Genomic DNA, 26,999 nt, shown 5'->3' on the forward strand with positions numbered 1-26,999 from the left:
TTTGCTGAGCTCTGTTGAAACTACAAGATAAACATCTCTGTTGACCTGATCTGAATGCAAGTTATTTGAAGCCTAATATTATGATGTAATAAAGTTATTATAGCAGAACCTTTACTCTGAGCGCTTTTCCAAGGGAATATTGGAAATATTGAGCATGGATAGAGACAGTAATATGTAGGTGTATGTGTGTGTGTGTGTGTGTATGTGCGCGTACGCATTGTGTGTGTACTTTGGCAGCCTCTAAGACACACCCACCCCCTCTCAGCCTCAACCTCAGCCTTAGAGCCCTGCACACTGCTGCTATTGACTCACTCCTTCCCTGGACCAGACAGAGAACAGAGCAGCAGTCTGTGCCTCGCTCTCACCCCATACTCTTCTCACCACACCAGGGATCCACATCCAGCCGTCGCCCTTCTGCCACCAGACAACCAGAGGAACCATGGTGCTCTACCACAGGGAGTTTGACAAGGCAGGCAGGGCAGCCGGTCTCCAGATATGGAGGATAGAGAAGATTGAGCTGGTCGCTGTGCCTGAGAACCTGCACGGGAACTTCTATGTTGGGGACGCGTACGTGGTTCTCCACACCGTCAAACAGCGGGATAGCTGCTTCTACGACCTGCACTTCTGGCTGGGTGAGTTGGAGTGAATGAGCGAGTGTGTTTCCTCAGGCTCTTCCACACAACATGTCACACGCTGGATGATTTGTTTACTGACGGAGGGTTATGAATCCTTGGAGATTAACGTGAATACATTTGGGGAGTGCTTCGTAGACGTTCAAGTTTTATAGCTACAGGCTGAAATCCATGGCATAATATTCTCAGAACCTTCTCATTAACATTAATACATACATTGGCAATAGCTAAAATAACTTAGCATCAAAGGACATAATATACTAACAGTGTTATAACACATTCCCTTCATCATAGGATCATATCTGAGTAGATGTATTCATATAAGAGAAGAACAGGTTGTACATTACTGTAACGGCTTTCTTCCTGGGATGAAGGAGAGGACCAAAATGCAGCACAGTTAGGTTCAACATGTTTAATATAATAAACTGTGAACACTTACAACAATACAAAACAACAAACGTGAAAAAACAGTCCTATCTGGTGCAGAACACAAACACAGAGACAGGAAACAACCACCCAAAATCCCCAACACAAAACAAGCCACCTATATATGATTCTCAATCAGGGACAACAATTGACAGCTGTCTCTGATTGAAAACCATATTAGGCTGAACACAGAAACAGACGAACTAGACCCACAACATAGAATTCCCACCCAGCTCACGTCCTGACCAACACTAAACAAGCAAAACACATAAGAACTCTGGTCAGGACGTTACAATTACAAGACAGAACAAGATAGATGGTTTAGCTTGACACCACAAATGCAGATATGAGATGCTGATAATGTTGAGAAAGATAGTTTAGAAATGGATTAAATAATCACTATTATTTGGCATTGCTGTCCTGCACCTCCCCTGAAAGACCCAATGTCAACCTAATAGTAGAATGCCTCTGCTCTTTGTGGATGATCGTATGTGAGCAGGGATGGAACATAAGGATTTTGGGCACTGCCGTCTAAAAATTCAAGCAGTCTAAAAATTCAAAAGGCACTCTTTTGCAGGTGCATGGTAACAATTGAATAACATGAGAGAAAAAATAAGAACCCTGCATGCTTTTCTTGCTAGTATAACTGCTCTTTATTAAGCTTTATATATAGGCCTCAAGGCCTTTGTAAGAGCCCGGGGCTAAAAAAAATGTGCCATGCGATATTTGAAAAGACAAAATGTCAATAGCCGGGTAGCTAGTTGGGCACATTTTGTACTAGCCCTGTCTGAAAAGTACTGGCAACGGGTTAATAATGGGCTAGCTTAATTTCCATCCCTGTGTGTGAGTGACGTTTCATAACGTTTCACAACTGTGAGGTCTCAAGGTGCTGTTGTCTTAGTGTACAGAGAAGTAAAGCAGAAGCAAGTCAGCCGATCTTGTCATCAGCTGAGCTGAATACAGTTTTTTTGCCTGAAGTAAAAAATGAAAGTGACTATCTGGGTGGGGTGATTGACTATCATGAATCTTCCTGGATAAGATAAGGTCATTCTCAGCAGAGGTCGTAAACTTTATCAGTCCTCGTTCCACACGTAATATGGGAAACGATCAAGCCTTTCATTAACCTTTGAGTAACTTCTCTGTTCAGCTGTCTCAGAGTAGACACATTGTACCTGAAGGTACTGTCAGTTTCGTGGTGGAACTACTGAACCATACAAGTCAATGCTGCTGATCTGTAACTCCAGCTTCCTTCCTTGACACATAATCATATATTTTTATGTCTCTCTCTCTCCCACCCTTCCTCTTTCCTTTCCTCCATCATGCACCCCCCCCCCCCCCCCCCCCCCCCCCCCCCGCCCAACCATTAACCACTAAACACGCGAATGGACCTCCAAAGGGTTTCCTTCACATTATGCTTGCTGCTATGGGCTTTAATTTTTCCCTCAGTTCCTTCATCCAGTCACTCACTAAATTAGAATGGCAACATGTTATAGACTGCTAGCTAATGTTTAACTATGTTAGTCACACCAACATAGTAGGTATGACTCGGACTGTTTACCTACCTCATCAGGCCTACAAGGTACCACTTACAGGGTTCCAGCTCCTCAAATCAAATCCAATTGTATTGGTCACATACACATGGTTAGCAGATGTTATTGCGACTGTAGCGAAATGCTTGTGCCTTTATTTCCAACAGAGAAGCAATATCTAACATGTATTCCCACAATTCCACAACAACTACCTAATAAAAACAAATCTAAGTAAAGGAATGGAATAAGAATATATACATACAAATATATGGATGAGCAATGACAGAGCGGCATAGGCAAGATGCAATAGATGGTATAAAATATAATATAAACATATGAGATGACTAATACAAGATATGTAACCATTATTAAAGTGCCATTATGAAAGTGACTAGTGATCCATTTATTCAAGTGGCTAATGATATCAAGTCTGTACCCAGGCACCAGCATCTCTGTGTTAGTGATGGCTGTTTAACAGTCTGATGGCCTTGAGATAGGTGTTAAACCACTGTTGTATTGTGCAGCAGCAGCAGTCACCCAGAAATGTACAATGGCAACACGCAAGGCTGTTAGATTCTGTTTGAGAGTGAAAATATGAAAACTGCATCACCAGTGTGATTATTGTTGCCAAGCCGTCTTCAAGGGTGACAAAAAAGATGTGAACAAACAGGCCCACGCCACACAGTGTGAAGATAAAGCATACTATGAACATCACAGTGATAACATCAGCTAGGCAGTTTGACTCATAAGAATGAACATTGTGCTTAAGTTCCTTTGTCTAAACTTGAATACTCTCTCATTTCATGCTAACATTTATCATATTGTATTTAAGTACTGTACCACTCATGTTCTCTCCTTAGGTAAGGAGTGCAGCCAGGACGAGAGCACGGCGGCGGCCATCTTCACTGTTCAGCTGGATGATTTCCTAGGAGGGAAGCCTGTCCAGTACAGAGAACTGCAGGGGTTCGAGTCCACCGCCTTCACACGTTACTTCAAGGGAGGCATCACATATAAAGTACAGTATTGTCTTACTGATGCATTTTATTTCAGTTTATTTCACTAATATTATATTTGTTCCTGTATCTGTCTTACTGCTATTTACTACTAGAAGATATGGTGTTATATTGAACCAAAAAGCACCCTTATTTTTAGCAGTGAACATTCATTCCATTTGCCACATTTCAGACCCTGGGCATCATACGCTGGAGGTCTGCTATTAAATGAACACTTGTCGTAACGTTTTGTTTGGCCCTAGCCATGGGCAGCAACACTGACTCATGGGATGGTAAAGGAACCTGGTGTGCAGATGAAAAGGAAAAACAGTTATGCGTGATCCTCACATTGTTTGTTTTTCTTGGTTCTGAACCTTTCTTAATTTTCCTTAATATTACCCAATCACTAGAAGGAACTACTTGACATTCTAACCTTGTTCAACCTCACAGGGTACTCATAGGCTCTGATATTGCCTTTTATATGTTGTTTCAGGGATGTTTGTGTTGGGCACTATGTAACTGTGTATCTTGTGTTGTATGTGATGTATGCTATGTACATCTACATCTTGTATTGCTTTAAAACTGAGCAGGACAAATTCCCTCTTGAGGGCAATGAAGTATTCAATTTTATCCTGATCTACTCCATTTAATTCTATTCTACCCTGTTCTATTCTAGGCCGGAGGCGTGGCCTCTGGGTTCCATCACGTGGTCACCAACGACCTGTCAGCTCTGAGACTATTCCATATCAAAGGTCGCCGCGTCGTCAGGGCAACTGAGGTTACCCTCAACTGGTCCAGCTTCAACAGAGGGGACTGCTTCATCGTGGACCTTGGTGCAGTAAGATTTGATTGATTGATTAATTGATCTACTGATTGACTAATTGACTCATCGATGGATCGACAGATCAGTAGATTGTACTTTAGCCTCCCTCTATGTGAGAGTTTACCATATAGATATAGAACATGTATCAATGATATAGTCTATGTTGGGAACACTGCCTCTGCCACTTGTATGGCACAGATGGTAGTGCACTTAGTGACCCTGTAACAACAGTTCATTTGTTTGACTGTCACCTTCCTGAGAAAACAGACACATTGTCCAGACAAACTTCAAATTCTGTTGAAAGTCAAATATTAACTGTTCAGCTTGAGTTCTTCTTAAATATATGTAGGCCTACGGTATGTTGACTTGAGGTGGGTTTATGTATCAGATCATTTGATATACAAGGTATCCTAATGTTTACCAAACTAAATCCAAAAGCTGTACTGTTCTCTTATTTGAATATTGCCTGAAATCAGGATGTATTGCCACATAACAGTGACCCACTGGGTTAGAACCGGGGTCATCTGCTTGCCCCAGCATAATGTGAGTTATCCCTCGAAGCTAAACGCCTGTATGCACCTGGAACTTGATAAAGTGAGCAACAACCTTCTTTCAAATGAACCGTACCTGTTACCTGTCTATAGGTTATCTACCAGTGGTGCGGTTCAGAGTGCAACAAATTTGAGCGCCTCAAGGCAGCACAGGTGGCTGCCAGTATCCGTGACAATGAGAGGAATGGCCGAGCAAAGCTGGTTGTCGTGGAAGAGTGGAGCGAGCCGCCTGAGTTAACTGAGGTGACAGATGCTAATTCAATATGTATTTTTACAACCACAATATTGAACTTTCATTCCCTAGTCTAGAATTTGCACTCTTGAATGGACATTAATCGCGAATTACTGCAGGCACTTAACTGTATGACAGTTAAATAATCCACTTATGTACACTATCATTTTGCTATCTCCATTAACACAAGTCAATATTATCTTAGTCTTTTTTGTCTTTGTGTTTTTACCGGTCAACCTTAACAGGTACTTGGCAACAAGCCAGATCTACCAGAAGGTGATGACAATGACGATATGATGGCAGATATCTCCAACAGGAAAATGGCCAAACTCTACATGGTATGGTACACAGTCTATACACACTCTAACACACACTCACTCACTCACTCACTCACACACACACACACACTCATCTCGCTGTTGTTCCTTTCAGGTATCTGATGCGTCCGGAGAAATGCAGGTGACCCTGGTCTCAGAGGAGAACCCGTTCTCTCAGAGCCATCTGCTGTCTGACGAGTGCTTCATCCTGGACCACGGGAAGAGCAGGATGATCTTTGTCTGGAAAGGTACATATTTAAACTGCTACACATGCTTATCTTGACCATCTAAATTCATCCTTTAGTACCTCCCATCTTTTTTGTACCTCTTCTTCTGCATGAATCATCCATCATCACCCATAAAGGCCGTAACGCCAACCCGAGCGAAAGGAAGACTGCCATGAAGACTGCTGAGGGCTTCATCAAGCAGATGGGCCACCCAGCTAACACACAGGTTCATGCTCATTATCATCCATATAGCGTCAGTCATAATTGCTTTGGTTGGATCATTTGATTGGATCAACTCGTGACTCAAATATCAGTCTATGTCAGTTCATGACCTGCTAAACTGATCATATCAAATCAAACTTTATGTGTCACATGCACCGAATTCAACAAGTCTAGACCTTACCGTGAAATGCTTACTTACAAGCCCTTAACCAACAGTGCAGTTCAAGAAGAGTTAAGAAAATATTTACCAAATGAACTAAAGTAAATAATAATTTGTACATGTAGGTAGGGGTGAAGTGGCTATGCATAGATAAGAAGCAGCGAGTAGCAGCAGTGTACAAAACAAATGGGGGGGGGGGGGGGGCAGTTCTCTGACCTCACTGACCACACTGCCAGTTCTCTGACCACACTGCCAGTTCTCTGACCTCCTCCCTATAGGCTGTCTCATCGTTGTCCGTGATCAGGCCTACCATTGTTGTGTCATCAGCAAACTTAATGATGGTGTTGGAGTCGTGTTTGGCCACGTAGTCGTGGGTGAACAGGGAGTACAGGAAAGGACTAAGTACACACCCCTGAGGGACCCCAGTCTTGAGGACCAGCATGGCAGTCGTGTTGTTGTCTACTCTAACCACCTGGGGACGGCCCTTCAGGAAGTCCAGGATCCAGTTGCAGAGGGAGGTGCTTAGTCCCTGGGTCCTCAGCTTAGTGATGAGCTTCGTGGGCACTATGGTGTTGAACGCTGAGCTGTAGTCAGTGAACAGAATAATTCTCACACAGGTGTTCCTTTTGTCCAGGTGGGAAAGGGCAGTGTGGAGTGCGAGTGAGATTGCGTCATCTGTGGATCTGTTGGGGCGGTATGCAAATTGGAGTGGGTCTAGGGTATCCAGGAGGATGCTGTTGATGTGAGCCATGACCAGCCTTTCAAAGCACTTAACCTGTCTAGGATGAGCGTGCCGCTAGCGGCACACCCCCCCCCCCCCACTGAAAAACCAGTGCCGCGAAATTCAAAAAAAATATTTTTTTAAAATATTTAACTTTCACACATTAAAGTCCAATACAGCTAATGAAAGACACAGATCTTGTGAATCCAGTCAACATGTCCGATTTTTAAAATGTTTTACAGGGAAGACACAATATGTAAAGATGTACATCTATTACCTAAAAACACATTAGCATAATCCACCATCTTTTATTTGTCCACCAACACCAGTAGCTATCACCAATTCGGCTAAACTAAGATATTTATAGCCCCTAACCAAGAAAAAAACTCATCAGATGACAGTCTGATAACATATTTATGGTATGGGATAGGTTTTGTTAGAAAAAAGTGCATATTTCAGGTAGATGGCATAGGTTACAATTGCACCCACCGTCACAAATGGACTAGAATAATTACTATGAGCAACGTGTTTACCTACTTACTAATTGTTACGCTCGATGAGGACAAAGGTAAGGAGTCAGGCGCAGAGAGCAAAGGTAACGGGGAAAAAACACTTTTTAATGTCCAACCAGAAATACAACTGGTAACGTCAAAAAACATTGGCGTACAACTCCAACTTGAATAAAGTCCAAAACTGGAAACATAAATCCAGTCTGTGGAAAACCCCAATGAAAAATAGCAACCTCAACATACAAACAGAGAAACAAGCCCGCACAAACATAAACGGGCTAAACGAACTTAAATAACCCCACCCTAACAACCAAACAATAAACAGGTGAAATCAATTAGACAAAACCAAACGAAAAGGAAAAAAGGATCGGTGGCAGCTAGTAGACCGGCGACGACGACCGCCGAGCGCCACTCGAACAGGAAGGAAGGCCACCTTCGGTAATACTCGTTACAGTACCCCCCTCCTGACGCGCAGCTCCCGCAGCGCGCCGACGCCGGCCTCGAGGACGACCCGGGGGCCGAGGCGCAGGGCGATCCGGATGGAGGCGATGGAACTCTCTCAGCATAGATGGATCCAATATATCCCCCACCGGGACCCAGCACCTCTCCTCCGGACCGTACCCCTCCCAGTCCACGAGGTACTGAAGGCCCCCCACCCGACGTCTGGAATCCAGAATAGACCTTATCCTGTACGCCGGGGACCCCTCTATATCCAGAGGGGGTGGAGGGACCTCCGGCACCTCACCTTCCTGCATTGGACCAGCTACCACCGGCCTGAGGAGAGACACATGAAATGAGGGGTTAATACGATAATAAGAAGGAAGTAACAATCGGTAACACACCTCATTTATTCTCCTCAGGACTTTAAATGGCCCTACACACTGCGGACCCAGCTTCCGGCAGGGCAGGCGGAGGGGCAGGTTTCGGGTCGAGAGCCAGACCCTATCCCCCGGTGCAAACACGGGGGCCTCACTGCGGTGACGGTCAGCGCTCTTCTTCTGCCGTCTACTCGCCTGACGCAGAGACTCCTGGACGGCTCTCCAAGTCTCCTTAGAGCGCTGTACCCACTCCTCCACCGCAGGAGCCTCGGTCTGACTCTGATGCCATGGTGCCAGAACCGGCTGATACCCCAACACACACTCAAATGGTGACATGTTGGTAGAGGAGTGGCTTAGTGAGTTCTGAGCAATCTCTGCCCAAGGGATGTATCTTGACCACTCCCCTGGCCGGTCCTGGCAATACGACCGCAGAAACCTACCCACCTCCTGGTTCACTCTCTCCACCTGCCCATTACTCTCCGGGTGATACCCCGATGTAAGGCTGACCGAGACCCCCAAATGCTCCATAAACGCCTTCCATACTCTGGAAGTGAACTGGGGACCCCGATCAGAAACAATATCCTCGGGCACCCCGTAATGCCGGAAGACATGGGTAAATAATGCCTCCGCAGTCTGCAGGGCCGTAGGGAGACCGGGCAACGGGATAAGACGGCAGGACTTAGAGAACCGATCCACAACGACCAGGATCGTAGTGTTCCCCTGAGATGGAGGTAAGTCAGTCAGAAAATCTACCGAAAGATGGGACCACGGCCGTTGTGGAACGGGGAGGGGTTGTAACTTCCCTCGAGGCAGGTGCCTAGGAGCCTTACTCTGAGCGCACACCGAACAGGAAGAGACATAGAATCGCACATCCTTCTCCAAGGTGGGCCACCAGTACTTCCCCCTAAGACCTCGCACTGTCCTCGAAATACCCGGGTGACCCGACGAGAGTATACCATGAGCCCATCGAATCAATTGATCACGAACAGCGAGCGGTACATACCTACGCCCCTCCGGGCACTGTGGAGGCGCAGGTTCCTCCCTTAACGCCCGCTCGATGTCCGCGTCCACCTCCCATACTATCGGTGCCACCAACTTGGCCGCCGGAATGATGGGAGTAGGATCGATGGACCGCTCCTCTGAGTCATAGAGGCGAGACAGCGCGTCGGCCTTAGTATTCAGGGAACCTGGTCGATACGAGATAGTAAAACGAAATCTGGTGAAATACATGGCCCACCTTGCCTGACGCGGATTCAGTCTCTTAGCTGATCGAATATACTCCAGGTTACGGTGGTCAGTCCAGATGAGGAAAGGGTGCTTAGCCCCCTCAAGCCAGTGTCTCCACACCTTCAAGGCCTTAACCATAGCCAACAACTCCCTATCCCCCACATCATAATTCCGCTCCGCTGGCCCAAGTTTTTTCGAAAAAAAAGCACAAGGGCGGAGTTTTGGTGGCACACCCGAGCGCTGTGAGAGCACCGCTCCAACCCCAGCCTCGGATGCGTCCACCTCTACTATAAACGCCAAAGAAGGGTCCGGATGCGCCAACACTGGCGCCTCGGTAAACAGCACCTTCAACCTACAGAAGGCCCTGTCTGCCTCTGCCGACCACTGCAAACGCACCGGCCCCCCCTTCAGGAGTGAGGTAATAGGGGCTGCTACCTGACCAAAACCCCGGATAAACCTCCGGTAGTAATTGGCAAACCCTAAGAACCGCTGCACCTCTTTTACCGTGGTCGGAGTCGGCCAATTACGCACGGCTTTTACGCGGTCACCCCCTATATCCACCCCCGAGCTGGAAATGCGGTAACCCAGGAAGGAAACGGCTTGTTTAGAAAACTCACATTTCTCCGCCTTCACGTACAAGTCATGCTCCAGCAGTCGCCCAAGAACCTTGCGCACCAGAGACACATGCGCGGCGCGTGTAGCGGAGTAGATCAAAATATCGTCAATATACACCACCACACCCTGTCCGTGCAGGTCTCTGAGAATCTCGTCAACAAAGGATTGAAAGACAGCTGGAGCATTCTTTAACCCGTACGGCATGACGAGGTACTCATAATGGCCCGATGTAGTACTAAACGCGGTTTTCCACTCATCTCCCTCCCGAATACGCACCAGATTATACGCGCTCCTGAGATCCAGTTTCGTGAAGAACCGTGCTCCGTGGAATGATTCCATCGCCGTAGCGATGAGAGGTAGTGGGTAACTAAAACCCACCGTGATGGAATTGAGACCTCGATAATCAATACACGGACGCAACCCACCATCCTTTTTCTTCACAAAAAAGAAACTCGAAGAGACGGGTGACATGGAGGGCCGAATGAATCCTTGTCCCAGAGCTTCCGTGACATATGTCTCCATAGCCAACGTCTCCTCCTGGGACAAAGGATACACATGACTCCTGGGAAGTGCAGCGTTTACCTGGAGGTTTATCACGCAATCCCCCTGTCGATGGGGAGGTAATTGGGTCGCCTTCTTTTTACTGAAGGCGATAGCCAAATCGGCATACTCAGCGGGAATGCGCACGGTGGAAACCTGGTCTGGACTCTCCACCGTTGTCGCACCGATGGAAACTCCTACACACCTGCCTGAACACTCATCAGACCACCCCTGTAGAGCTCCCTGTTTCCACGAAATCGTCGGATTGTGAATAGCCAGCCAAGGAATTCCCAGCACCACCGGAAACGCAGGTGAATCGATAAGAAACAGACTAATCCGTTCCTTATGATTCCCCTGCGTAATCATCTCCAAAGGAATTGTGGACTCCCTGACCAGGCCTGACCCTAACGGTCGACTATCTAAAGAATGCACAGGAAAAGGGGGGTCAACCTTAACTAACGGAATCCTCAACCTCTGAGCGAGTCCGCGATCTATAAAATTCCCAGCTGCGCCTGAATCGACTAGCGCCTTATGCTGGAGAGAGGGAAAAAATTTAAGGAAGCATATTAACAAAAACATGTGACCAACAGGAAGCTCTGGGAGAGTGTGGTGCTGACTCACCTGAGGTGACCGAGGAGTGTTCTGCCTGCCCTCTCTATTCCCAGATGAACTCCTCCAGCACCGACCGGAAGTGTGCCCTCTTCGGCCACAACTGGTACAGGAGGAGCCTCCTCCGATCTCCCTAGATGCTGCCCCTCCTAGCTCCATCGGGATGGGAGCAGGAGGGTCAGGAGATGGAACGGACAGGACCCTTTCAGAACGTCCGCGAGCAGCTAGCAGATGGTCTAACCGGATAGACATGTCTATTAGTTCATCCAAACTTAGCGTAGTGTCCCGACAAGCCAGCTCTCTGCGGACGTCCTCTCTCAGGCTACACCTGTAATGGTCTATCAGGGCCCTGTCGTTCCATCCTGCTCCAGCAGCCAAGGTCCGGAAATCCAGCGCGAAGTCCTGCGCGCTCCTCGTCCCCTGTCGTAGATAGAACAATCTCTCACCCGCCGCTCGGCCATCTGGAGGGTGATCGAACACGGCCCGAAAACGGCGGGTGAACTCCGGGTAGTGGCCCCTCGCTGAGTCGGCCCCGTTCCAAACCGCATTGGCCCACTCTAGGGCTCTACCCGTCAGGCAGGAGACGAGGACACTCACGCTCTCCTCATCCGAGGGAGCCGGTCGAACGGTGGCCAGGTACAGGTCTAATTGTAGCAGGAATCCCTGGCACCCCGCCGCCGCTCCATCGTACTGGCTAGGAGGCGTAATACGCAACGCGCTGGTACCGGGTCCCGCTGGAGGAGATGGTAATGGTGCTGGAGGGAGGGTAGGTGGGTTTGTAGGGAGACCACTCCTCTCCCAACGATCCATCCTCTCCATCATAAGATCCATTGCTGATCCAATGCGATGAAGGATGGACGTGTGATGAAGGACTCTCTCCTCCATCGTGGGGAGAGGGGTGGTCGCTGCTCCTGCTGGCTCCATTGTATGGTGCGGGCTTCTGTTACGCTCGATGACGACAAAGGTAAGGAGTCAGGCGCAGAGAGCAAAGGTAACGGGGAAAAACCACTTTTTAATGTCCAACCAGAAATACAACTGGTAACGTCAAAAAACATTGGCGTACAACTCCAACTTGAATAAAGTCCAAAACTGGAAACATAAATCCAGTCTGTGGAAAACCCCAATGAAAAATAGCAACCTCAACATACAAACAGAAAAACAAGCCCGCACAAACATAAACGGGCTAAACGAACTTAAATAACCCCACCCTAACAACCAAACAATAAACAGGTGAAATCAATTAGACAAAACCAAACGAAAAGGAAAAAAGGATCGGTGGCAGCTAGTAGACCGGCGACGACGACCGCCGAGCGCCACTCGAACAGGAAGGAAGGCCACCTTCGGTAATACTCGTTACACTAATCATCAAACGTTTCGTAAAAATACACAGCATACACTAATCGAAAGACACAGATCCTGTGAATACAGACAATATTTCAGATTTTCTAAGTGTCTTACAGCGAAAACACAATAAATCGTTATATTAGCATAGCACATAGCACATAGCAGCCCAGCATTGATTCTAGCCAAAGTGGGCGATAACGTCAACATCGCCAAAAATATATTAATTTTTTCACTAACCTTCTCAGAATTCTTCAGATGACACTCCTGTAACATCATATTACACAATCCATATAGAGTTTGATCGAAAATGTTTATATTTAGCCACCAAAATCATGGTTAGACAATGTGAAATGTAGCTCAGCTGGTCAGAAAATGTCCTTGCGCCACTTAGACAGTGATCTACTCTTATACATAAATACTCATAAACGTGACTAAAAAATATAGGGTGGACAGGGATTGATAGACAATTTAATTCTTAATACAATTGCGGAATTACATTTTTTAATTTATCCTTACTTTTCAATACAGTTTGCGCCAAGCGAAGCTACGTCAAAAAACATGGCGTCCTAAGCCACTAAAATTTTTCGACAGAAACACGATTTATCATAATAAAAATGTCCTACTTTGAGCTGTTCTTCCATCAGTATCTTGGGCAAAGGATCCTTTCTTGGGAGTAATCGTCTTTTAGTGGAAAGCTGTCCTCTTGCCATGTGGAAATGCCAACTGCGTTCGGGATGAACTGAAATGCGTGCCCAGCTATTCACAGCGTTTCAAAAATAAATGTCCCAAAATCGCACTAAACGGATATAAATTGCTATAAAACGCTTTAGAATTAACTACCTTATGATGTTTTTAACTCCTATAACGAGTAAAAAGATGACCGGAGAAATATAACAGGCTAAACTAACGCTTGGAACAGGAGCGGGTCGGTGTCCTCCACGCGCGTTACGCACCAAGAAAAGACTTGCTAGCTACAGGGTTTTTTAATTTATAGTGCCTGTGAACGCGCAATCGACCCCATTGAAATCGTCATCACGTAAAGGCATCCAGGGGAAGACGTAAGCAGTGTCCGTATAGTCATAGCAATAACAGTGCCCTTTTAACTGACTCCAGAACAGTGGCCAACATTTCTGAAATCTGACTCCATGTCAGGGAAATTGCTGTAGAATGGGCTCTGTTCCACTTAGAGACAAAATTTCAACTCCTATAGAAACTATAGACTGTTTTCTATCCAATAATAATAATAATATGCATATTGTACGATCAAGGAGTTTGTGGGAAGCCGTTTCAAAAATTACACGATTAGCATAAATAGTCTCAACAGCGCCCCCATCCTCAACAGGTTAAATGGCTACCAACATGCTACGGGGCGGTAATAATTTAGGCATGTTACATTCGTTTTCTTGGGCACAGGGAATATGGTAGTCTGCTTGAAACATGTAGGTATTACAGACTCAGTCAGAGGTTGAAAATGTCAGTGAAGACACTTGCCATTTGGTCCGCGCATGCTTTGAGTACACGTCCTGGTAATCCATCTGACCCCGCGGCTTTGTGAATGTTGACCTGTTTAAAGGTCTTGCTCACATTGGCTACCGAGAGCGTTATCACATAGACATCCAGAACAGCTGGTGCTCTCAATCATGCTTCAGTGTTGCTTGCCTCAAAGCGAGCATAAAAGCATTTAGCTCGTCTAGTAGGCTCGCGTCACTGTGCAGCTCACGTCTGGGTTTCCCTTTGTAGTCCATAATTGTTTTCAAGCCCTGCCACATCCGATGAGCGTCAAAGCCGGTGTAGTAGGATTCAATCTTAATCCTGTATTGACGCTTTGCTTGTTTGATGGTTCGTCTGAGGGCATAGTGGGATTAGTGTCCCGCTTCTTGAAAGCGGCAGCTCTAGCCTTTAGCTAGATGTGGATGTTGCCTGTAATCCATGGCTTCTGGTTGGAATATGTACGTACAGTCACTGTGGGGATGACGTCGTCAATGCACTTATTGATGAAGCCGGTGACTGAGGTGGTGTACTCCTCAATGCCATTGGATGAATCCCAGAACATATTCCAGTCTGGGCTAGCAAAACAGTCCTGTACCGTAGCATCCGCGTCATATGACCACTTCCGTATTGAGCGAGTCACTGGTACTTCCTGCTTTAGTTTTTGCTTGTAAGCAGGAATCAGGAGGATAGAATTATGGTCAGATTTGCCAAATGGAGGGCGGGTTAGAGCTTTGTATGCATCTCTGTGTGTGGAGTAATGATGGTCTAGAGTTTTTTCCCATCTGGTTGCACATGTGACATGCTGGTCAAAATTTGGTAAAACTGATTTAAGTTTGCCTGCATTAAAGTCCCCGGCCACTAGGAGCACCGCTTCTGGGTGCTTATTTTCTTGTTTTCTTATGGCCTTATGGAGTTGGTTGAGTGCGTTGTTAGTGCCAGCATCGGTCTGTGGTGGTAAATAGACAGCTGCAAATAATATAGATGAGAATTATTTTGGTGGATAGTGTGGTCTACAGTTTAAGGTACTCTACCTCAGGCGCGCAATACCTCGAAACTTCTTTAATATTAGACATCGCGCACCAGCTGTTATTGACAAAAAGACCCCCACCCCCACCCCTCGTCTTACCAGACGTATCTTCTCTGTTCTGCCGGTGTATGGAAATTCCCGCCAGCTCCATATTATCCGTGTTGTCATTCAGGCACGACACGGTGAAACATAAGATATTACAGTTCTTAATGTCCCGTTGGTAGGATAATCGTAATCGTAGGACATCAATTTTATTTTCCAATGATTGTATCAGGATAAGGTAAGACCCAGATGCAGACTGTGTCGAAGTAACAATGTTGATTACAGCAACAAGGGCAAAGGTACAGGAAGGCAGGCAGGCTCAGGGTCAGGTCAGGCAGAGGTCGGTAATCCAGAGACGGGCAAAGGTACAGGATGGCAGGCAGGCTCAGGTTCAGGGGCAGGGGCAGGTAAAAAAATATTACAGTTCGTGGTGAGTAATCGCTATTCTGATGTCCAGAAGTTATTTTCGGTCATAAGAGACGGTAGCAGCAACATCATGTACAAAATAAGTTTAAAAAAATAAGTTACAAACAAGGCAAAAGAATGACAAAATAGCACAATTGGTTAGGAGCACGTAAAATGTCAGCCATCCTCTTCGGCGCCATCTTCATCAGGACAGAAGGAGAGTTGATCCCCAACCCTGACATTCATAAAAACAACTCCTCTTCTCTATCTCCAGATCCAGGTACTTCCAGAGGGTGGGGAGACTCCCATCTTCAGGCATTTCTTCCAGGAGTGGAGGGATAAAAACCAGAGCGAGGGGTTTGGGAAGGTCTTTGTGACCGAGAGGATCGCAAAGATACGTCAGGTGGAGTTCGATGCCTCCAAACTCCATGAGTCCCAGAGCATGGCAGCCCATTATAACATGGTGGATGACGGCACAGGAGACACTCAGGTACAGAACCATGTGTTACTGCCACAAGACTGTTAGCCCGCTGAGCTAAGGTCTAAGCAATAGATCAGGGAGCTAGCACAGGCCTTCAGGTATCAGGCAAGGTTCCTCATTACACAGGCATTAATTAAGAGCAGTGAATAAGAAAATGTGCTAATCTAAAAATGAGTCACGTGTTTTATTCAACTGACAATTCCAATCACATGGATTGTAAACAAATGATAGTAGAATAGCAAGCCAGATGCATGTTTCATGTTCTAGATCTTCAGAGTGGAGAGCAGTGGTCGAGTCCCAATCGACCCAAAGACCTATGGCCAGTTCTATGGAGGAGACTGTTACATCATCCTCTATACATATAAGAGAGGACAGGTCATCTACACCTGGTGAGTCTGGTAGACCTGTGCTCATATATTCAATTAGATTGATTGGTTGGCTGGTTGGTTGGTTGGTTGGTTGGTTGGTTGGATGGATGGATGGATGGATTGATTAATTAATTGATTGATCCCTATACTTCCTGTGGCAGGCAGGGGGCTAGCAGCACTCTAGATGAGCTCACAGCTTCTGCCTTCCTAACTGTGGAGCTCGATCGCTCTCTGGGTGGGAATGCAGTTCAGGTAAGTCTAACCCAAATTAAGTTGAGGATCTCTTATTGTCCAATGTCCACAGATGTCCAGTGGATGTGCTTTATCCCAACCCCTCCGAAAGACACACACACTGCTGTTGGAGCGAAGGCCCTCGGTGGAAATGTGTAAAAGCTGTAGAAAGTTTTAAACCTTTTTTTTTATCACAGTTGTAAATTGTGATACTAGAGGTTATTCTCTCCAGCCCATAGTGTATTAAATTCCCTAATTTGATTGTTTTATCGGGGTTTAATTTCCATGCCTACGGGGCATGATGTAATCTTTTCTCTGGTTGTGAAGTTGGTATCTCATTATCTGATTCAATGTTTTATGATCAACTGTTAGCACAGGGTGCCGCTGGGAGGTTCTCAATTTGTTTTACTAACTCCTCCATCCTCTCCTCACCTCTTTTTTTAAAAAGGTCAAAGGTAATTGAGGAGAGGAAACGTGGAAACAAATGCGATTGTATGAAATGAGATTCTCCTTCTCCACTCGTGCCTCATCAGGCAAATCGAGAGCTTGGGACGTTAAGGTTAAATGTGGAAAAAGATGATTCTGAGATAATTAAAGTTCTGATCCCTCAATGGTTTGAATGGTGTCAGCGATGTTTATCTTGTAATCTTTTGAAATTAACAACATGATTTGTGGTATTTAGAGTACTATATAGGTAGAGAACATTGAACAGAACAAGGCTATGTCAATAACAACATTTAGACAAAAATGCAGATACAACTTCTAGTCCCAAACTCTCGAAATGCGTTTACAGGGGTGGAATACCCAAATAAATGTGTAAAGTGATGAAAACAAATGGAGCTAGATGTGGCAGACATTTTATTTATTTATTTATTTATTTACCGTTATTTTACCAGGTAAGTTGACTGAGAACACGTTCTCATTTGCAGCAACGACCTGGGGAATAGTTACAGGGGAGAGGAGGGGGATGAATGAGCCAATTGTAAACTGGGGATTATTAGGTGACCATGATGGTTTGAGGGCCAGATTGGGAATTTAGCCAGGACACCGGGGTTAACACCCCTACTCTTACGATAAGTGCCATGGGATCTTTAATGACCTCAGAGAGTCAGGACACTATAGATAGTAGAGTATAGTTTTTAAATGTGTACATGTTTTTCTCCTTCGAAAAAAACACATCTGATTCAAAGTGGGTGTGGCGGATTATAAAACACTTCTGCGCTACCTGCCGCGAGGACACTCTTGTGCATCCGCTGCCGAAGGAGGCCATCGAAGAGGGAGCAGACTCCTTTGTTCGCCTACTAACGAATTGACAGTTTCCTCCACCACCTGACAACTTATCGGTTTCTGGGTCACGGAGGATAGATAACGTTTTTTTGCCCAAATGAGAATCTTCCACTGTGTATGCCATGTTATAGTGCCCAGTGGTTGTCTACAGCATAGTTTTCTACCTGGCCCTCCAGCTATGGCTTTGCTATCCATGAGCTCCTGTACCAAATTTGATATGCATTAATACTCTCTTTTGGTTTCCTAGGTGAGAGTTTCCCAAGGAAAAGAGCCTGCCCATCTCCTGAGTTTGTTCAAAGCCAAGCCCCTCATCGTGTATAAGAGTGGTACCTCACGCATCGGAGGCCAGGCACCTGCGGCCCCCACACGCCTGTTCCAGGTCCGACGTAACCTGGGCACCATCACACGCATCGCAGAGGTTAGGATATTCTCTCACACAGACACACACCTATGGTTGTTTGATTGGCAGAGATGGAAGGTAAACACACATAAATGCAGTTTTCACACTATATTGTGAATAGGCACTGATTATGCTAAATTTGAGTGTTTTTCATTGGCATTTACGATGCTCATTTGTCATTTCCTATCATCTAGACTGGAGGTCAGCGTTTCCTCACCACTAGATCCCAGTTGCATTGTCTGTTGTGTGTGTGTGTGTGTTGTGGCAGGTGGATGTGGAGGCTGGCAGCCTGAACTCTAACGACGCATACCTGCTGAAGCTGCCCTCGGGGGGGAGCTACCTGTGGGTGGGTAAGGGCGCCAGCGAGGACGAAGAGCGGGGGGCCCAGTACCTGAGTCAGGTGCTGAAGTGTCAGACACAACGCATCGTAGAGGGACAGGAACCAGGTGAGAATATCATACAGATTCCTTGGCCTGGGCTCATGTTCATAAAACGTCTCAGAAGAGTGCTAATGTAGTATTAGTTTTCCTTTTTAGTTCATAATGAATAAGAATATATGGACGGGTTCCTGATATTAGATCAGAAGTTCTACTCCGAGAAGCTTTATGAGGGGCCGCAGGTAGCCTAGTGGTTAGAGGCAGGTAGCCTAGTGGTTAGAGGCAGGTAGCCTAGTGGTTAAAGTGTTGGACTAGTAACTGGAAGGTTGCAACATCAAATCCCTGAGCTGTCAAGGTAAAAATCTGTTGTTCTGCCCCTGAACAAGGCAGTTAACCCACTGTTCCTAGGCCGTCATTGAAAATAAGATGTTTTTTTCTTAGCTGACTTGCCTAGTTAAATAAAGGTAAAATTAAAAAAATGAGATATGATGTAGTACTCAGGAATGTCACCAGGGGACACACTGACACAAGGAAAGTCTTCAGACAGATTGACAAGTTTGAGGTTTTTCGTCCTAAAAATGTATATCACAAGTTCAAGATGCAAAGAAACCCAAGCAGATTTGTTTTGTTTGGTTGTAGCGGACCTCTGGGCAGCATTAGGGGGAAAGAAGGACTACCAAACATCAGAGAGACTGGCGAGTAAGAGCCTCACTCAACAACCTCGCCTGTTCTCCTGCTCCAACAAGACTGGCAGGTTCATAGTGAGTACCACACACACGCACACACTCTCTCTCTCTCTCTCTCTCTCTCTCTCTCTCTCTCTCTCTCTCTCTCTCTCTCTCTCTCTCTCACACACTCACTCTCTCTCTCTCTCTCTCTCTCACACTCACACTCACACTCACACTAAAATAGATAGATAGATAGATGACAAATACTGTTTGCAGATTGAGGAGGTTCCAGGGGAATTCAGTCAGGAGGATCTGGCAGAGGATGACGTGATGCTGTTGGATGTCTGGGATCAGGTATGGAGCTTGTTACATATCCTCAAATTACAATTTTCAGGCCATTTCTAACTCTATGGAGGTTGAACTACATTGATGTTCATTTTTTGCGATAGGTGTTTATCTGGATTGGCAAAGATGCCAATGAAGTTGAGAGAACTGAATCTGTAAAATCAGGTGAGTTTTGCCTTGTGTGTGTGTATATAGGGTAGTTTATTTTTCGTAGTACGTTTAATATATAGTTTCTAAGTATATAAACTGAAACCATATCATGACCAAGACTTGGCATCTACAAGGTCTTATTTATGCATACATTTAAGCAATGAGATGAGATTTAAAAAAATATATATATATGTATATACTTATATACCTTTAATATATAAGAGGTGTGAACACCCTCTTTTCTATGGTTTATCCCGTTGATAACATCTATGTGCTCCCTTCCTTACAGCCAAGACATACATAGAGACGGATCCGGGTGGTCGGGATAAGAGGACCTCCATAGTGATGGTGAAGCAGGGTCATGAGCCCCCCACCTTCACAGGGTGGTTCCTGGGGTGGGACGCGGCACGCTGGGACTCAGACACCATGGCCAGGACCATGAAGACACTGCAGATTTAGCATCAATGAATCCCAACAGTTATAACACCATTATAACACAGTTAGACAGTTATAACAGTTATAACATTCACTCTGTATTCAGTGGAGGGTTTACAAATACTAGTGTGAAAGGAGGGTTAGCTAGCTCTTCATGGACTAGTGTTAACCCCAGATGATGTGTACTGCTTGGACAACTTTGTTGTTTTGGTTCCAAAGATAAAAGACCAAAAAGTATGATATATGATGTTAATTTGAATGCGGATCTTTACATTTGGACTACGTCTGTAATTAAATATTGCTATTTGCTCTATAAAAACAAAAATACAAATAAGAAGTTTGTAATTTGTGTGTTGGCGAGTATGGAAGATTGAATGCTTTTGTCATTAAAAACTCTGATAGAAAATGCATAACGCCTTCCCGAGAGTTATTTGCATGAACTCACACTGAGAAAGAGAATTTCTTTTTTTTTTGTCCTCGAGTCTAACGTAGCCGCCTGATCTCGCGAGCTTACATGAATGGTTCGTTAATCAGTCTGGTAATTATCAGGCTTAACGTCTAACCATGATGGACAATCAAATTAATTCAAGACGGGCTAATACATTATTAAACATTTATTAGCTCCCGTGTCTTGTCTTAAACATTTATTAGCTCCAGTGTCTTGTCTTAAACATTTATTAGCTCCAGTGTCTTGTCTTAAACATTTATTAGCTCCAGTGTCTTGTCTTAAACATTTATTAGCTCCAGTGTCTTGTCTTAAACATTTATTAGCTCCAGTGTCTTGTCTTAAACATTTATTAGCTCCAGTGTCTTGTCTTAAACATTTATTAGCTCCAGTGTCTTGTCTTCATCTCAAATCTTGGCCTACTGTGTAGCCTGGAAAATGAACTCGTAATTCATATCCTATAATATTCGAGTACCTGAAAAAGTCATTTTGGTCACGTTAGAATATCAAAAGAAAGACGTAGGCTTTCCAATGAGAGACATAACTATCACTAGTAAATTGAGTGTGAGATTGGGCACAGACATCAATTCAACGTTAATTCCACGTTGGTTCAACGTAATTTCATTGAAGTCACGTGGAAACAACGTTGATTCAATCAATGTGTGCCCAGTGTGATTGCACTGAAATGTTATTTCAAATGTACATTTCCCACCATCACAATGTCTGGCGTCTGGGGAGCAGTGACAGAAACAGGTGGCGCGTGGAGGTGTGTCGCGTGAGGACGACGACGACAACAGGCACCGCTCATCACCAATCGGACAAGAAGAAAACGGAGCGCTCTGGGACTTCAACCAAACAGAGCTCTCGCTAGAAACATTCTGGGTTGAACCCGTGGTGCGGGAATGGATTGGAGAGGGAGTATATCCACGTTTATCGCTCAGTAGTCGTGTGGACATGAAAGTGTGAGCAAGAGAGAGGAGATCATAAACGATACCCTGTTGCAACGATTTCGATTTGATGTTTTGGAAAGTCCATAGGCCTACATCACAAAGGTAGGTGTGCATTCTACAAATTATATAATTTTTTCCATGCATGGAGATTATGCATAGAGATTACGTTTAGTACAATATGTGGAATGAATTAGATTATACCCAAACCATCGTCGCCAATTTTTCATGACAGTTTGCATTTAATGTCTGCCTAGACCGCCTATTATTGAGTGCAAGATGATTGAATAGGAAACTAGCAATAGCCTACTAACATATAAAAGCGCATTCGATTCAGTGTTTTGTTTTTTCATAGCACATGTTGGCATAACCCCCCTGTCTGCCTGTCAACCCATTTGTTTTGTCGTTAGTGGTAGAAGACTGTTGTGCAGTTTCTTGATGGCCAGCCAGTCAATCTTATGTAGCCTATTTCGATTATTCTCTCAATTTACGATTTGTCAGGCAACGAGCAGAATAGTGTTATTCCTTGTGCCAACGGCAATGATCATCAACCCGAAGACAGTTAAAGTCGGATTTTGTTGGGAGCACCCCGACGTCCTTGTTATTCAATTTTGATAGCCTACTGTCTCTGAATGGGAATTAACATATGAAATCCACCGAGCTCCGAGCGCTGCTCTAGACGCTACATGTGCAAATAGGCTCCTTTCACACCCCTCTGGTTTACCTCTCATTCATCTCATGGCCCGAAATATTAAAGATGTAGAAGGCTTAAGAATAAGAAAGAGAGAGAGCATATTCACTTACAATGAGAAAAGGGAAAAAAGACAGACTGTATAGGCCTAGGCTATATTCACTTACAGTGCATAGCCCCTCCAATTGTAAAGCAATAGACTGCTGTTCTTGTTGGTTGTTAGAGTGCTTTTTACAGCTGCTTACATTGTATCCTCTCTCTTTTATGTCTAGGTGAATGCTGCAGCACAGCCCCCTGGAAAAGGAATGAGCAAAGCAGTCTTGTGATTATTTGTTGAAGCAGCAGCGGCAAGCTTCTCCCCTGTCTGAGTCTCCCTCAAAGTGTGAGAAACAAGATGGGTAATGGATTATCAGACCAGATCTTCCCCAGCCTTCCTTCCTTCCAGGCTCTCCATATTGTCATCCTGGGTCTGGACTGCGCCGGGAAGACCACTGTCCTCTACCGCCTTCGTTTCAATGAGTTTGTGAACACGGTCCCCACTAAGGGATTCAACACGGAGAAGATCAAAGTGTCCCTGAGTGCTAGCGGAAAGTCCTGGCGGAAGGCGGCGTTCCACTTCTGGGACGTGGGCGGTCAGGAGAAGCTCCGCCCCCTGTGGCGCTCATACACGCGGTGCGCCGACGGTATCGTGTTTGTGGTGGATTCCGTCGACACCGAGCGTTTGGAGGAGGCCAAGACGGAGCTCCATAAGATCACAAGGTTAGCAGAGAACCAGGGGGTGCCTGTTCTAGTGGTGGCCAACAAGCAGGACCTGAGGAACTCCCTGCCGCTTCACGAGATGCAGCGCTCTCTGGCGCTAGGGGAGCTGGGTAATGGAACGCCCTGGCACCTGCAGCCCGCCTGCGCCATCATAGGGGAGGGGCTACAGGAAGGTCTCGAGAAGCTCCACACCATGATCATCAAAAGGAGGAAGACGCAGAAAGCTCAACAGAAGAAGAAGAGATGATCGGATTGGTCACACACACAACCGCCAACATGGCGGAGTTGGTGGAGTTACACAAGGACTTAATGTGAGATACCAATGGTGATGGACGGTGACCCATCTGTCGGGGTGTTAACCTGTTAACCATGAGCTGGACATATGGTGTTGACTAGTATGGTGTACCAATACTGCTAGGTGTCTCCTTATCAATACATTGACCAGGTGATGTGGAGCACTCAGTGATGGGTCAGCTGCTTGCTGGACTGCCTGCCTGCCTGTAAGTCTGTCTTGGCACAGCAACACGGGACAGTAGACACTAATGTCTTTTTATAGGAAGTATTTCGTCATACCATGAGGCACACAAGAGTTCCCAGAGAGACAAAACAATCAAAACGTTGGAGTGTCAGAGAAGTCAAATGCACACTTGACTGTCTTTACTGTCAAGTGTTACAAGTGTATGTAGCCTATTGTTCAATCAGTTTGAAACATGAAAACACAATGAAATTATAGGTTTACCAAAGCTTTTGTTGACAATGAGATTACACGTCGAAAACACAAAGAAGGACTATCAAGTTGCAGTAGGAGTCATGTTAGTGTGACCTCTGAAATGTAGTCTTACAATCAGTCAGTATTAGAAGCAGGGGCGCAACTTTCACTGGGAACGGGGGACATGTCCCCCCCACATTCTGAAATTGCATTTTTGAGAACGTTTAAACATTGGAATGTGATACAAAACGAGGCAACTGTGTGCTTTAGGACCATGTGGACGCCTCCGAGCAGTCGGGTAAACTGTTTGGAGTGTTTGTCCGACTGGATAAAATAAAATAAAAAAGTATGTCCCCCCTTCTTCTAAAACCAAAGTTGCGCCTCTGTATACAAGTTTAGAGAGAATAGTTCACAATAAGCTCAATGATGATGATGATTCACTGAGAAGAGAATACAGAGATGGACATTTTTAAACGTAAGTGTAACAACGTTAGTGTTTCATCAGTGATAAATGATTAGGATCTACAGCAGTTAGGCTATTTAATGTTGCTGTCACTTGGGTGAAGTGAGGTCAAGGTGGGGTATAAACTTAGTTCAGCTCAGCACTATTGGTGTCAGTGTCAGTGGTTGTGTCTTATGTAATTCTGTTGATGCCAGGCTCAGTTGGCTAAGCAATCTGAATATTCCTTCCTGGCTTGGCTAGCGGTCTGTTCTGGACCCTGTACTCCAAAAGTGTCAGGCATCTGTCAGATCCAGGCTTAGTACCTGCCTAAGACTTTGGGTGCATTCCAGAGTGTAGATCCAGCCCTACTTCGCTATCTACCTAAGACTTTGGGTGCGTTCCAGATACACCTTTTCTGCTGTCATATCCAGCCCTACCTAAGACTTTAGGTGCGTTCCAGATACACTCATTCTACTCAGGTCCTTGCAGTTTATAGGATCGTTATATCATGTTGATGTGCTTCCTGAGATGTTAAATAGTTCTCCAAATGATGTAAAGATCTGATCTCAGATCTGTGCAGGTTTTGTGTACCTGGAACGCACCCATGGACTTCCATATTTCATAGGGACAGTCAAGTAAATGCACTTTATTGGTCCGTTTTCTGACCTTGCGTCATCAGATTTTTGTATGACGTTTATTATGATACTTAAAAGAAGTCAAATATTGATATTGCTTCGAAGGAAGCGTTTAAAAAAAAGTTGTTACACTGTTACCACATTGGACCGTCAGTTATGTCCACCTGTTTACTCTGTCTGTGTGTGAGGGGGGAGGGGTGATCATATGTATGTGTTTGTTTGTAGGAATTTGTTCAACTCGAATAAAGCAACAATTAAATGCAATAACATGACATCACAGTGGTTTTTTCCTCTCCCATGCAAAAAGTGGTGAAAATAATTTCCTAGATGACGTTAGACCTTGGGCAACAGTGTAATTAATATTATCTTCAGAGGAAGAAGAAGAAGAATATTTAAGTTACACTTCTATCATAGCTTATCAGCAGTTATATGGCATTTACACACTGCATTGGATTCTGGGGGGAAAAATGTAAATCACTGATATTTGCTCATGAAATAGGTTCCCGCCCTCCTGTCAGTGTAGAGACGGAGAATAACAAACGGGAGAGATGTGCTTTCATTACACAGTGTACTCTACTCACACACAGACACACTGTATTTCACTTTTCACCGACCTGAATTCACTGGCTACGCCCCAAACCCCCTTAATTCACTGCCTACGCCACAAACCCCATGAATTCACTGGCTACGCCCCAAACCCCCTTAATTCACTGCCTACGCCCCAAGCCCCCTCAATTCACTGCCTACGCCCCAAACCCCCTTAATTCACTGCCTACGCCCCAAACCACCTTAATTCACTGGCTATGCCCCAAACCCCCTGAATTCACTGCCTACGCCCCAAACCCCCTGAATTCTGCGGTGAAACTAATTCAGGTTCAACAGCTACTCTCACTGTTGGCTAGAAGTGAGGCTGGTGTTCTAATGAGGCTCATGAATATTCCTGAGAAACACTGAGGGAAAAGCATGATATGCATAATGTAACAGGGAACAGGGTCATAGCAGTGGGATTTGGAGCTGGGCACAGAATTACAACTCTGATAGTGGTGCTGATCAGGTGGCCTTGGGATATAGGCTACCTCCATTACAGGACAAGCAGTATAACATGTTCACACCATTACCAGCTGTTGAAACTATGTATTATCTTGTTTATTATCTGGGGCTGATTTCAGTGGTGTTGGGTTGTTTCTGTTTGGAGAAGAGACGAGCGGTCACAGCCAGTTCTAGCCCAGGAAGACCCGCCCTCCTCAGAACAAAAACATAGAGAGGGAGAGAGAAAGGGAGGAGAGGGGCAATTGGTCAGAGGAGATGACCCAGTAAGGAGTTATTTTTCTGGACTTGTTTCCCCTGTTAAGCCCTTTCCTGGTTGTTGGCTGGATGGAGAGGAAGGCACAGTCCTGTGAGGGGAGGGCACACACATGCGCGCACACACTGACACGTACACACACGCATACAAATACACACACACATACGCACACTAGCTCACACGTACAATCACGCACGCACGCGCACACACACACACACACACACACACATAACCCCCACCCACACACACACAATGTGGTCATCCAGGTCACCCAGGTATTTGATAGGGAAGGATAATGTGGTGAAACTGGCACACAGTTAATTGTTTCAGAGATAATGAAATATGCAAAAATATTCTCTCTGCATATTCATGTTCTCTCTCTGCATGTGCACCTACAGAAAGCCTGGTCCTGCACCAAAAACGTCAAAGAGAATTTCAAATGTGTTTTCAAACATTTTAAGAATTTAGTCTTTTTTTATGAAAGGAGGAGCAACATAGACATTGTTGCAACTAAATAAACAGCAGAAAACAGAAATAATATGAATTTGACTTCGTAAAGCTTCACACTACTTTTTCAGTCTTCGCTATGCTGTAAACATTTGGATTAAACATTTCAATACTACACCTAAACAAGTGTTACTTTCCTACCACATGTGGATATGACTGAATGATCGTCCAGGGTCCTGCCATGTAAACGGTGGCACATTGTTTCTGTGATATCCCTTCTCTGGGGCTAAATGGCTGTTTGCCCATGTCGATTTTTCCGTCATAGTGACGTCAGACAGATGTGTGTGGCACCAGAGGTTAAGGCCAGGGGGAACACACACACACAGTTTAACAGAGTCACATTGGGGTGTAGGGTTCAGT

General features: G+C 45.2%; 2 protein-coding genes across 2 annotated transcripts; both read left to right on the forward strand.

Annotated features, from left to right (window-relative positions):
• Positions 1-307: 307 nt before the first annotated feature.
• On the forward strand, positions 308-20,614 carry LOC129820083 (scinderin-like). The gene is made up of 16 exons (XM_055876924.1): positions 308-632; positions 3,448-3,602; positions 4,256-4,417; positions 5,047-5,196; positions 5,431-5,523; positions 5,618-5,750; positions 5,867-5,955; positions 15,734-15,949; positions 16,208-16,329; positions 16,470-16,560; positions 18,074-18,244; positions 18,495-18,672; positions 19,243-19,364; positions 19,548-19,625; positions 19,721-19,781; positions 20,056-20,614. Exons 1-16 carry the CDS (start codon positions 440-442, stop codon positions 20,223-20,225), a joined length of 2,184 nt encoding a protein of 727 aa, XP_055732899.1. The 5' UTR covers positions 308-439; the 3' UTR covers positions 20,226-20,614.
• Positions 20,615-21,412: 798 nt separating this feature from the next.
• LOC129820085 (ADP-ribosylation factor-like protein 4A) lies at positions 21,413-25,096 on the forward strand. The gene is made up of 2 exons (XM_055876925.1): positions 21,413-21,698; positions 22,557-25,096. Exon 2 carries the CDS (start codon positions 22,679-22,681, stop codon positions 23,288-23,290), a length of 612 nt encoding a protein of 203 aa, XP_055732900.1. The 5' UTR covers positions 21,413-21,698; positions 22,557-22,678; the 3' UTR covers positions 23,291-25,096.
• The last annotated feature ends 1,903 nt before the right edge of the window (positions 25,097-26,999 follow it).

This window comes from Salvelinus fontinalis, chromosome 22, assembly GCF_029448725.1.
Source record: "Salvelinus fontinalis isolate EN_2023a chromosome 22, ASM2944872v1, whole genome shotgun sequence".
Classification (NCBI taxonomy): domain Eukaryota; kingdom Metazoa; phylum Chordata; class Actinopteri; order Salmoniformes; family Salmonidae; genus Salvelinus; species Salvelinus fontinalis.